The sequence below is a fragment of the Lithobates pipiens genome, unplaced genomic scaffold, assembly GCF_037356315.1.
Source record: "Lithobates pipiens isolate NorthernLeopardFrog02 unplaced genomic scaffold, aLitPip1_a1.2 Scaffold_8, whole genome shotgun sequence".
NCBI lineage: Eukaryota > Metazoa > Chordata > Amphibia > Anura > Ranidae > Lithobates > Lithobates pipiens.
The window spans coordinates 137,686,090-137,698,481 of record NW_027507903.1 but is presented as its reverse complement, the minus strand read 5'-3'; the positions used below and the strand labels follow the sequence as shown (position 1 = coordinate 137,698,481).

Here is a 12,392-nt window from a genome sequence, read left to right as displayed (position 1 = left end):
GCGGCTGAAGATATTTCAGCTTCTAAATATGTTATCTTTTAAAGAAGTAGATGGCCTTCTGAAAACGATACATGCTACACTAGGTATTGAGGAAGAGCGAAAAAAAATTAATGGTTATGTGACAGTATGTATTTAGGGCTAGACGAACCCAGTGGACGAATGTTTCCAGTTCATAGGCTTCTTTCAAATGTTGTAAAATAGAAATGACAGGAGCTGGAAAACAATTTTTATCAAAAGATCCTAAAAGGAGATTTCCTGTTTAAGGAAGACCCAGGAGCTGTTTGGCATAAAATTCCTACGCTGGATGCAGCTTTTTTCCAGGCCTCCAAAAATCATGTGAAATCTGAAACCTGATGTGGCAACTACCTGCATGACTAGAAATTGTGAATAATGGCTTAACCAGTTAAAAATGCACATGATCTGTTACTCCCAAGGAAGAAATCTTGTATTCCTTTTTAAACCTTGTCTAAATATGTAGAATTTTATAGCAGATGCCTCAAGGCAAATCCATTTGGATGTTAGCCAGTGCCTACAAATTTCACCTGAAGAGCATTTTAGCTGAAAACTTGGCCTAGGGTTTTGGTCTATAATATAAAGCTGTGTGGTGCTTCTTTTTAGTCCTGAATAGAATCCATTTTTGATTGTACGGCAGACCAAAATAAATATTTTCCAGTAAGAAAGAAGGTGAAACCACACACTTTTTTTTTTTTTTTTTATTATTATTTTTTTTTTTCCATCTCTAAAGAGCTCAACTGCAAGAGGACAAAATACAGGGAAGGAAGAAGACCTCAGAATTTCTGAGAAGGAAAGAGGGGTCATTTTCCGTCGTCCAGAGTAGCCCGAGAAGTCCTAATGACCCTCCCAGGGGAGATACTGGTATCGCCAGAAGTGGTCGGTGGGGAAACCTTTGAAAATGTTGCACCTTGTTCTCTATCTGAGACTGTTAAACAAAGTGGTCCAAACTAAATTCAAGATGGGCTTTCTTTTCAGTCAGAAATCTTCTGGTGTGAGGGTTTCATGAAAGAATGCCTATCTCCACATCTCCATTGGCCTTCAGTCCTGAGACTGGCTTTAAGATTGGGAGATCTGATATTGCATCTAAAATTCATAGCCATATGCTTTGGTCTGTCATCAACACCTCAGATTTTCACAAAGTTAATGACAGAAGCATTAGCACGTCTGCGCCTGAAAGGAATATACGTGATTCCATATCTCTATGATATATCTTATCCTTATCCTTTTTCCTTGTGGAAACCGAGGAGAAGCTACAGGTACACCTCTCTAGCCCACAACCAAAAAAGGAAGGCTTAGTTTGGATCTTGAACTTTCAAAATTCCAAATGAACATCTGCCCAGATGTTTGTTTTTAGGCTACCTGATCAATTCTTTGAAACAAGATTTTTCTTCCAAAAAATAGGAGGGATAATTTTGCAGGTGGTCATGTCTATGCTTCAATCCAATTGGTCCCTGTCAATCAGGAATCTGATGTAGGCTTTACACTTCTAACCTGTTCTATCCAAGCAATTTGATGGGCAAGGCCGCACTTCCGCCCACTTCAGCATTTTATTCTGCGGTTATAGGCTCAAGAGGTGGGCTCGCTACATACTATGGTGCAAATCGCCAAAGTGAAAGGATTGTTGTGGTGAAGGGACCAAAGAAATTTTACAGTGGGCCTAGTATGGTCCTTTCCAGTTGAGACTAGACTAACCATGGATACCAGCTCCTGGAACTGGGAGCTCACTTAGAAGAGAAAATAGCACAGGGTGTGTGCGTAAAGTCCCATGCTGTAAACTCCCTCAAATTGGAGGGGATTAATTGTATTGCGATAGACTTTTTATTTTATTTTAATTTTTTTGGCTCTAGTCTGGTAAGGCAGGGACCTGCTGATCTGCGATGTAAAATCACAGCCCTATGATGACAATCGACACAGAACTCTGTACAGAGGGAATGATCTCTCTAAGAGGTCTATTAGGAAAAGCAGCACTCTTTGCACATATTACACATAAGCACACATTTAACACCTTGATCACTGTAGATGTTTACCCCTTTTCAGCAAGTGTCAGTAAAGTGACAGTGTAAAGTACGATCGCTATTAATGTCAACGGTGATGTCTGTGGCAGTCCCTCCCATCATCTGTGTCAGATTGCCCCACCCCGCACGCTATCGCAGTCCCATTATGAGTTGATGACTACTGCCATTAGTAGTATAAAAAATGAAAAATTCCAGTATATACAGTGGATATAAAGTCTACATACCCCTGTTAAATTGTCTGGTTTCTGTGATGTATAAAAAAAAGGAGACAAAGATAAATTTCAGAACTTTTGCCACCTTTTTAATGTGACCTATAAACTGTACAATTCAATTTGAAAAACAAACTGTTCAGAATTAAGCAATCACATTCAAACTCAAACTCATGTTAAGTAGGAGTCGGTACACACCTGCCATCATTTAAAGTGCCACTGATTAACCTCAAATAAAGTTCATATGTTCTAGTGGGTCTTTCCTGACATCTTCTTAGTGGCATCCTACAGCAAAAGCCATGGTCTGCAGAGAGCTTCCAAAACATCAGATGGGTCTCATTGTTAAAAGGTAGCAGTCAGGAGAAGGGTAGAAAATTTTTTCCAAGGCATTAGATATACCATAGAACACAGTGAAGACAGTCAACAAGTGGAGAAAATGTGTCACAACAGTGACATTACCGAGAACTGGACCTCCCTCCATAATTGATGAAAAGGCAAGAAGAAAACTGGTCAGGGAGGCTGCCAAGAGGCATACAGCAACATTTAAAGAAGCTGCAGGAATATCTGGCAAGTACTGGCTGTGTGGTACATGTGACAACAATCTATTCTTAATGTCTGGGCTATGGGGTAGCACGACAAGATGGAAGCCTTTTCTTACCAATAAAAAACATCCAGCCTGGCTAAATTTTGCAAAAACGCATCTGAAGTTTCCAAAAAGCATGTGGGAAAATGTGTTCTGGTCTGATAAAACCAAGGTTAAACTTTTTGACCATAATTCCAAAAGATATGTTTGTCTCAAAAAGAAACAATACTGACCATCGCCAAAAGAACACCATACCCACTGTGAAGCATGGTGATGGCAGCATCATGATTTTGGGGCTGTTTTTCTTCAGCTGGAACAGGGGCTTTAATCTTAGGTAGAGGGATTTATGAACAGTTCCTAATAGCAGTCAATATTGGCACAAAAGCTTCAGGCTTCTGCTAGAAAGCTGAACATGAAGAGGAACGTCCTCTTTCAGTAGGACACCGACCCAAAGCATACATTAAAATCAACAAAGGAATGGCTTCACCAGATTAAAAGTTTTGGAATGGCCCAGCCAGAGACCAGACCTGAACCTCATTGAAAATTTGTGCGGTTATCTGAAGAGGGCTGTGCACAAAAGATGCCCTCGCAATCTGACATTTTTTTTTGCAAAGAAGAGTGGGCAAATCTTGCCAATCAAGATGTGCCATGTTGATAGACTCCTACCCAAAAAGACTGAGCGCTGTAATCAAATCTAAAGGTGATTCAACAAAGTATTCGTTTTAAAGGTGTGTACACCTATGCAACCATATTATTTTATTTTTCTGTTCAACTGAGTTGTACAGTTTATAGGTCACATTAAAGGGGGAAAAAGCTCTGAAATTATTTATCTTTTTCTCATTATTTTTATTTTATTTTTTACATGCATTTACATCACAGAAACCTGACTTTTTAACAGGGGTATGTAGACTTTTTATATCCACTATATACCATAGTATACATAGTAGGACGTTATAGCACCTACAATTGTTGTGTTACCTGGAGGTAGCCAAGGACTAAAGGTGCTCAAACTCTGTTTTGTATGCTGTAGCCAAGAAAGGGCAGAAGGCCGATAAGGGGCTCCAAAGCCATTATAGAAGCTCATGTCTGGATGAATTTGGTTCCCTCGTTGAGTATCAATGTTCACTCCACTAGAGCTCTTGCAGCCCCTTGGCCAGAAAGGGCTGGTGCCACCCCTGAGCAAATCTGCAAAGCTGCAACATGGTCAAGCCTATCCACTTCTGTTTGGCATTATAGATTGGATCTTTTGTTTGCAAGGCATTATGCCTTTGACAGAAAGCTGTTGTCCTTCCCTAGAGTGGTACGTTCTTGTTTATCCTCTCTGTGCTGTCCTGAAAGACGTTTTGGGGAAAATTCAGGTTAGACCCAAAGGTAACTTGTTTTTCATTAGTCTATCAGGACAGCAACGATTGCCTGCCCTTATGCTGTATTTTGATGTTGTGCTTACTTGTTTCAGCTTGGCTGGAAGGTACTCTACTACAATTGAGGATCTGTGGGGGGAACCTAATTTTAAAGTCTAAAGTTGAAGTGTTTCTTGTATCTGGTGGGAGGAGCTACAATCTCTCAGGTGCTGTCCTGAAAGACTACCAGAAAACAAGTTACTAGTAAGTCTATTAGTTATTATCCCTGAAAGGTTTATATGCCATCCGTTATTTGATTTTGTCAAATGTACTCTCGTTTGATTGTGAAAGGGATTCTTCATGGTTTTTGACAGGCATAACAAAAACTGTACTGAATTTATGATTTTGTGTTCAGATAAGCAGCGTTGTGTGGAGTTACAAGAAGAACTTAAGACCTCTCATGAAAAGTTCTGCTTTTGGCCAGACAGTCCCTGTCCAGGTAGGAATTTGTGTGCATCTAAGAAATAAATCTGTCTCCAATATATAAAAACATTTTCAGATAGTCACTGCTGTTTTCAAATGATCCTCTCCTAGTATGGTGCCAGTGTGGCAACTTTACTTTGCTAAAATTATTTATAAAGTCACATATCTTTTATAAGTCTTGATTATTCTGTAAAAACATGGCGTACTTGTGTGTGGTAATGATGTGCAACTGATCGATGAATAATAGGGCTTTGAGTGTTACATAGCTTTGCTTTTTACGCTATGTTTTTTTACTTGCCAAGGTGCTGTGATATTTAAAGGATTACTAAACCCTCGTGGGTTTTTTTTTTATTTTTTTTTTATTTTTTTTTATTTTTTTAAGTAACAAATATACTTTTCACTGTGCAGTTCGTTTTGCAAAGAGTGGCCCCGAATCTCGTCTTCTGGGATCTCCCAGCGGCACTCGCGGCTCCGCTCCTCCTGGCATCTGGAAACCTCCTAGGAGAAGCGCTCTCCCAGGGGGGGGGGGGGGGGGGGTTACTGTGCAGGCACACTCTTTAGTCCAGCTGATTGATAGCGTCACAGCCATTGGCTCCCTCTGCTGTCAATCTATCCAATCAAAAGCTGAGAACCCCCCGGCCAGATAGGTAACATGTGTTTTTTTTTCACCTTAATGTGACAGTGAGCGACAGAAGCAGAATGTGTTTTTTTTTTTTTTTCAATCCAAAAATCACGAGAGTTTACAATCCCTTTAAAGAGAAATGTCCCCCTTCTCATAAAAATTACAACAAAAGCACTTTTAAATATATTTAGTAATGGCAATCTACAAACATAATTATAAATAATTGCAGGCTTTTTATTTTTTCAGTCTGGCTTGCAGACTTATTTTTTCCCTATCCTTTTTCTTTTCCTTCCCATTGTTCTCATGGTGGCCATTCATCTAAGGGCAGATGAATCCATCTCCCTTTACTTCCAGGAACTCCACCTTTTTAACATATGACAGGAAGTTCCCAAGTCGCAGACATAAGGTCAGGGTGACATCACCGGTGCCTCACTGAACTGGCAAGTGGAAAAGGCTTTAATTGTAAATGAAAGCAAAAGTTTGTTTAAAGGGTTAGTTCATCTTTACTGAAAAAATGTATGTGAACTAACACCGTACACCCTCCCTACCCCCTGGCCACCGCTGTACTTTCCTCTGGCAAAGCTGAGCTGTTAGAGCCCACACAGCCAGTCTAGCAATCTGTGGATTGGAAATCCCCACTCTTCTCAGTGCAGCTTGTCCAAGATAGACTAGAGTGGATTTCTCCTGTCCTTCCTGGAAGCACTGCACAGAAAAGAGGGAGAAGAATGGGAATTTTGAATCCCTGGATCAGCTGCATGGGCTTTGAGAGCTCAGCTTTGCAGAAGGCAAGTATGGTGGAGATCCAGGGGAGGGAGTAAAGGCGAACTAATACTTTATGCATGCAAGATTAAGTCATGCCAACATGCAGAGCTGTATGCTGCAGTGATTTTTAGTGAAAGCGGGAAAAGATTAATTTTAAAGAGGAGCTGCCTACCCTCCACCAAGAAATTAAGTCGGCAGCTACAAATACTGTAGCTGCTGACTTTAATATTAGGACAAATACCTGTCCAAGGATTCTGCACTGTCGACACCCCAACCGATTTTTCAGCTGGCCCTCAGCGGCTGCCGCCGCAATTCCTTATAAGGGAAACCAGCAGTGAAGGCTTATGCCTTCACAGTCTGTTCCCTACTGCACATGCACAAAGCGTGCTGCACTTGACCTGGCGGTGGCAAAGGATAAGGGGCGGGCAAACTTCCGGGGGGGGGCTTGCCTAGGTGAGGTTTCCCCCAAGGGGGATGGGTATCTGTTAAAAACGGGTACCCTCTTCTCCCTGAAATGTGCCAAATGTGGTAGCGGAGGGGGGAGGAAGCAAGCAAACTGAGCTTCTCCTTTTGGGTGGAGCTCCGCTTTAAGTACTGTTATTGCCTCCTTACTGTCCTAATTCTTATTGTTCCAGAAAGTTATTTTCATTGTCTGAACCAGAAACGCTTACACAGTACTAAGATTGTACAAATTTTGAAAGTTCACAAAAAATATTCTGGTCCTTTTCATGGAAAGAGCCATGGCCAGGACTATGTCAATGTACTCAATTGCAGGTGTCCTTGGCCCCTTATGTTTTCACATCCTGGGTGGATCAGATTTGCTAATTTACTAATTCTCTGTTTCTAATTGCAGATCACTTCTGGGCTCTTCTAGTATGTGAACCATCATCTGTGTTTAGTGACTTTTTTGAACGTTTTCAAAACCTTTGTCGGCTAGAGTTGCAGCTTCCAGCTCTGAGACAGGATGACTTGAAAAGTATGGTAAGCATATTTTCCTTAAGTCTGCTTAAATCTGAACTCCAGCCTTCAGAGAAATAGGCCACTCTGAAAATACTCATGAGCGCAGTCAGCCCGCAGAAAGTTCACCAAGACCAAATGGCTGCCAACTCTCTTCTTGGTTGAATGACACCCAGTCACCCTCAGCTTTGTAGTCTGGCAGTTGTGGCTTCATCCACCGAAGGACTGTGGACTGCAGAATGTTTAGCCCACAGTTATTCTCCATTGATAACTTCAATCTCCAACCAGACAGAATAAGTATACACCCAGTGAAAGTCCTCACTCCTGATCTGATACTTAGTCCAGGATACTAAATTAGCAGTTGCATTAAGTCAGCAGAGGCAGCTTGATATGCTTTACCATGAATTTTCTTAATACCATTCAATTCTTTAAATGATTGTGGATCTAAACTATTCCATTACACCCCTCTCATATCTTGCTTTTTTTTTTTTTTGTTGCCTAAAAAAAAAATTGAAAGGAAAGGTTTTCCATGCATGACCATGTGGCAGTCCCAGTGCAAACAGAACTTCTACATCCTTCAGTTTACAATTCAGTTTTTTCTGTGTGCAGAAAAACTGTATGTAGATGTGTCAAACACACTCACATTATTATTATACAGGATTTATATAGCGCCAACAGTTTGCGCAGTGCGTTACAACATAAGGGCAGGCTTTACACTTGAAATACAAATCAATACAGGAGGGATCAGAGGGCCCTGCTCATTAGAGATTACAATCTAGAAGGGAGGGTCATGGCTAGACCCCTTTCACACTGGGGCGTTTTTCCGGCATTTTTCAGGCGCTTTAGCGTTAAAAAAAAGCGCCTGTAAAGCGCTTGAAAGAAGCCTCATCTGCAGTCCCAATGTGAAAGCCCAAGTGTTTTAAGAGCCCTTTCACAATGTCAAATGTAAAGCGCTGCTTAAACTAGCAGCGCTTTACCAGCGTTTTTCAAGCGTTATTGGGGCGCTATTAACCCCTGCTAGTGGCCAAATAAAGGGTTAAAAGCACCCACAAAATGCTGCCAATAGCACTTTTCAGGCGATTCTTAGGCGCTTTACAGGCGCTTTCCATTGATTTCAATGGGAAGGGGCGCCTTAGGAGCGTTGTATTCACCGCTCCAAAAGCGCTGCAAAGAAGCTGCTTGCAGGACTTTTTTTGACGCCCTGCCAGCGCAGCACCTCGGTGTGAAAGCACTCAGGCTTTTACATTGGGATTGCAGTTGCAGCTTCTTTCAGTCGCTTTACAGGCGCTTTTTTTAACGCTAAAGCGCCCGAAAAACGCCCCAGTGTGAAAGGGGTCTTTGTAGTTACAAGGTCTGGCTACAGTACTGTAAATATACTTCGGATGGTGAGATATCAACTTTTTTTGGCCTTTAGTTTGCTATCAAATAAATAAGACATCTGGGTCTTGGAGACCAGGATCCACTTCATTGCTTTGGAACTTAAAGAATACATAAACCCATAATTTCATATTTTTGATATGTGCCTGCTGTACCGTGTACTGTACTTGTATGAAAAAGTAGTCTGTTCTCTTTGTATTTCTTCTGTTGTGTGAAATCCCTGATGTTCCTGCCAGTCTCCCTGTTTTCCTATTACAAAGTGAACATGCTGGACATGAGAGCACAGCGTGGCGAGTCTGCTGGGAGCTAATCCAATGATCAGCCTTGTGCTAACATCCCCCACCCCCCTCGCACAGCCATTCACTGGAAAGAACACTGTACTGTTGTTTATAGTCCCTGAGCTCCTGCTGTGGCTGAGAACAGAGGGAATGTGATCACTTATAAAAAAAAAAAAAAAAAAAAAAAATTATCTATAATTTTTTGATTTATATATGTTGCCTTTCATTACTATTTTAAACTAAATGGGTTGTTTTGGCACAGAGTTGCTTTTTGGGCTGGCTCTTCAGAGACCTTAATGAAGCCAAAACCATAATGATGGATAAGCAGGCCAAAGTGCACCTCTTTCTATTTTGACCCTATACTGGCTGTTGATCATTAATATTGTTTCTCACTTTTTTCCATAAATAATAAGCTTTTACTTAACCACTTGACCTCTGGAAGGTTTTACCCTCTTCATGACCAGGCCTTTTTGCTATTTAGCACTGTACTACTTTAACTGACAATTGCGTGGTCATGCAACACTGTACACAAATAACAATTTTTATATAATTTTTTTTTCACACAAACATACATTTATGTTGGTGCTATTTGATCACCACTGGGTTTATTTTTTTGCTATATGAATGAAAATTTAAAAATTCTACTTTCTGTAACGTAAAAACATATCCAATAATGTCAAATTACTTCATAAATTTAGGCCAAAATGTATTCTGCTACATGTCTTTAGTAAAGACACTCTAATATGTGTATATTAACTGGTATATGTGTAAGTTATAGCGTCTACAAACTAAGGGGTGTGTGTGTAATATATAAATAAATATATATAAAAATAGATAATTATTTTATTTTTTTCTGGTTAATACTGAAGTAGAGATGGGCGATTTTTCTAAAAAAAAAAAAAAAAAATCTGTGATTTAAAAAAAACAACTTGATTCACGATTCGATTCAAGTTTTTTTTTTTTTTTTTTTTTTTGTACACCGCGCCAGTCCTGAGGAGCTGCAGGCAGGAGTTTTTAGGTGAGGTCGCTACTTCGCCCTAGTCCGTGGCGTCTGGCCTTGTGGACTAGGCTGAAGCCGCGGCCTCGCCTAAAAACTCCTGCCCACAGCTCATCAGAGTGACACTGTACTAGTCTTGGGGGGCTGAAGGCATGGGTGGGACTGCAAAGTTCAGAGACAAATATACAGGAGGCTTCCGCAAGAGGTTTTGTATATGTATGTGTATGTGTGTGTATATATATATATATTAATGTTTGGTTCTAGTTGTCTTTCTGTGTTAAATTAAAGATTGGTTAATTTTTATATTGAAAATAAAGCTTTGTCGGTCTTTTTAAAAAAAAAAAAAAACCTGGCTCCTAACTTTTTTAGCTGGCTCCTAGATTCCAAACAAATTTGTCAACCCCTGGCTTAGTAGATACATTGGACTGTCTATTTTCCAAAAATGGTTAATTTGGGGGATATTTGTACTGTCCTGGCATTTTAGGGCTTAAATAAAATATAGGCCGTCAGTACATCAGGATTGATTATCTGAACAATTTTCATACCATAGTTTGTAGACTCTAACTTTCACACCACCTAAATAATATACATTGATTTGGGTTATTTTTACCAAAGAAATGTAGCAGTATACATTTTTGGCCCACATTTCTAAAGAAATATTATTTGTTTGCAAAATTGTATAGCCAAAACATTTTTTTCAAAATGTTCTGTCCTTACTTACAGCGCAGGAGGAGCCGCTCTACTATCCGACGTTAGTACAGTGATCTCCTCTGGTGTTTCTTTGTGTTCTCACGGGGGGCAGCCAACCGCCAGAACACTCCGCTTGGCCATTGACTGAAACCACTGATCTGGAGCCAATCGGCAGACCCTTTTCAGTCATTCACCTTCGACAGAAGCCGAGTAAAATAACGACTTCTGTAGGACCGACTTCAGTACACATGGGCCAAATGTGGGCCAGTTTTTCTATTGACCTGGCCAATGCTGCCCGACATTTGGCCGTGTGTACTAGGTCCTATGGATTCGTATTTAATGACCACTTGCGCCCTAATCTTTAGTGAGAAAGCCTTTGTACAGGGTGTTGCTCCTCGTTATTTCCTTTTGTATGTTCCTTAAAGGAGAAGTCCAGGCAAAACAGGAAACCTGCTCTGTGCCACATCCTAAGCCTAACCTATCTAACCCTGTAAAGCAAAAATCGCTGTACTTGCCTAATCTAAACCCCATCCAGCCCGGTCTCCAGCAGCGGATGTGTGCAGTAGAGGACAGACAACGGCAGTGACGTCCCCCATAGACTTACTATAGGCCTTTGGATACCTCTCCTGCACAGCAAGTACAGTGATTTTTGCTTTACCAGGGTTAGTTAGATTAGATTTAGAATGTGGCACAGAGCAGGTTTAGTGTTAGGTTTTGCCTGGAGTTCTCCTTTAATGAGAAATCAAGGTCAGCTCCCCTCCTTTTTGCCTTTTTTTAGGACAATAGAGTAGAAACAGCAATTTGCCTTTCTGCTGTCTGCTCCCGTCAGCACATTTCTTATATTTACATGCAGAAAAACTGGTTTGCTCTTAGTGTTTCTCCTCATTCTCCCAGCCTGAGTAGTGCTGTAAAGAGAATTACAAGAGTATGACACCAAGTCAAAGTCAGATACTAACACTATGTGTGTGTATGTGTGTATGTGTGTGTGTGTGTATGTGTGTATATATATATATATATATATCTTGGCAAGTACCTGTGGTTGTGCAATTAAAATCAGTCATAATAAAGATACAATTTTTATATATATCTAAAAATTTTATCTTTATTATGACTGATTTGACTGATTTTAATTGCATAACCACAGGTACTTGCCAATATAGCTACTTGACCGTATATAAAACACTTGTTAAATGATCGTTAAACAGTTGCTACTGAAGGGTATTTCACTTGAAGCCTTGTTCTCTTCCTGAAGATGGGAAGTTGTTGTGGTTGATTCTTTATGATATTTATTTATGAGGGGTTTCCCTCCTTCTGTATATTTTCTTTTGTCAGGAGCTCAGTGAAGATACTGTAAGTCTACTCTTGCGGTTGATTGAGGATGAACTGAGACCTGTAGAAGGGAGACAGAATGTGCAAAACAGCTTGCCCAGTGACTCTCTGCAAGTCCACATCTCAGCCTGTATTCTAGCTCTTTGTGGATGGAACAACAGGTTTGTTGAAAAAAGTAATATGCCTTCCCTTTTTTTTACCCCACATATTTTCAGTTTCAGAGCACAGCAGGTTCCAGTTCTGGTTAATTTTTTCTCATTAGATATTTTACTTTGGTTATGGTCTCTGCAAAACATTGGCTGGCACTTGAAGCCATTGTGTTTTTTTTTTTTTTTTTTTGGTTGTTTAGATAACAAACATGTCATACTTGCATGCTCTGTGCAGTGCACAAAGCAGCTTCAATCCACCTTGGGTCCCCCGCAGGTGCTTCTGACCCCTCCCTCCTGCCTAGTGCCGCCAGAGCAAACAGCTTGCTATGGGGGCACCCAAGCAGACTCTCTTCCGAGCTGCTGCTTTGTGTGCCCATTCACATCTCTCTCTCTCTCTCTCTCTCTCTCTCTCTCTCTCTCTCTCTCTCTCTTTCTCTTTCTCTTTCTCTTTCTCTTTCTCTTTCTCTTTCTCTTTCTCTTTCTCTTTCTCTTTCTCTTTCTCTTTCTCTTTCTCTTTCTCTTTCTCTTTCTCTTTCTCTTTCTCTTTCTCTTTCTCTTTCTCTTTCTTTCTCTCTCTTTCTCTCTC

General features: G+C 40.5%; 1 protein-coding gene across 2 annotated transcripts in view; it reads left to right on the top strand.

Annotated features, from left to right (window-relative positions):
* ZC3HC1 (zinc finger C3HC-type containing 1) overlaps positions 1 to 12,392 on the top strand; it is a 55,334-nt gene that overhangs the window by 31,528 nt on the left and 11,414 nt on the right. For both annotated transcript variants that reach the window (XM_077472713.1, XM_077472712.1), the window contains exons 4-6: positions 4,578 to 4,661; positions 6,883 to 7,010; positions 11,661 to 11,818. In XM_077472713.1, the coding sequence (XP_077328839.1) occupies positions 4,578 to 4,661; positions 6,883 to 7,010; positions 11,661 to 11,818 (370 nt within the window). The remainder of the gene's footprint in view (positions 1 to 4,577; positions 4,662 to 6,882; positions 7,011 to 11,660; positions 11,819 to 12,392) is intronic.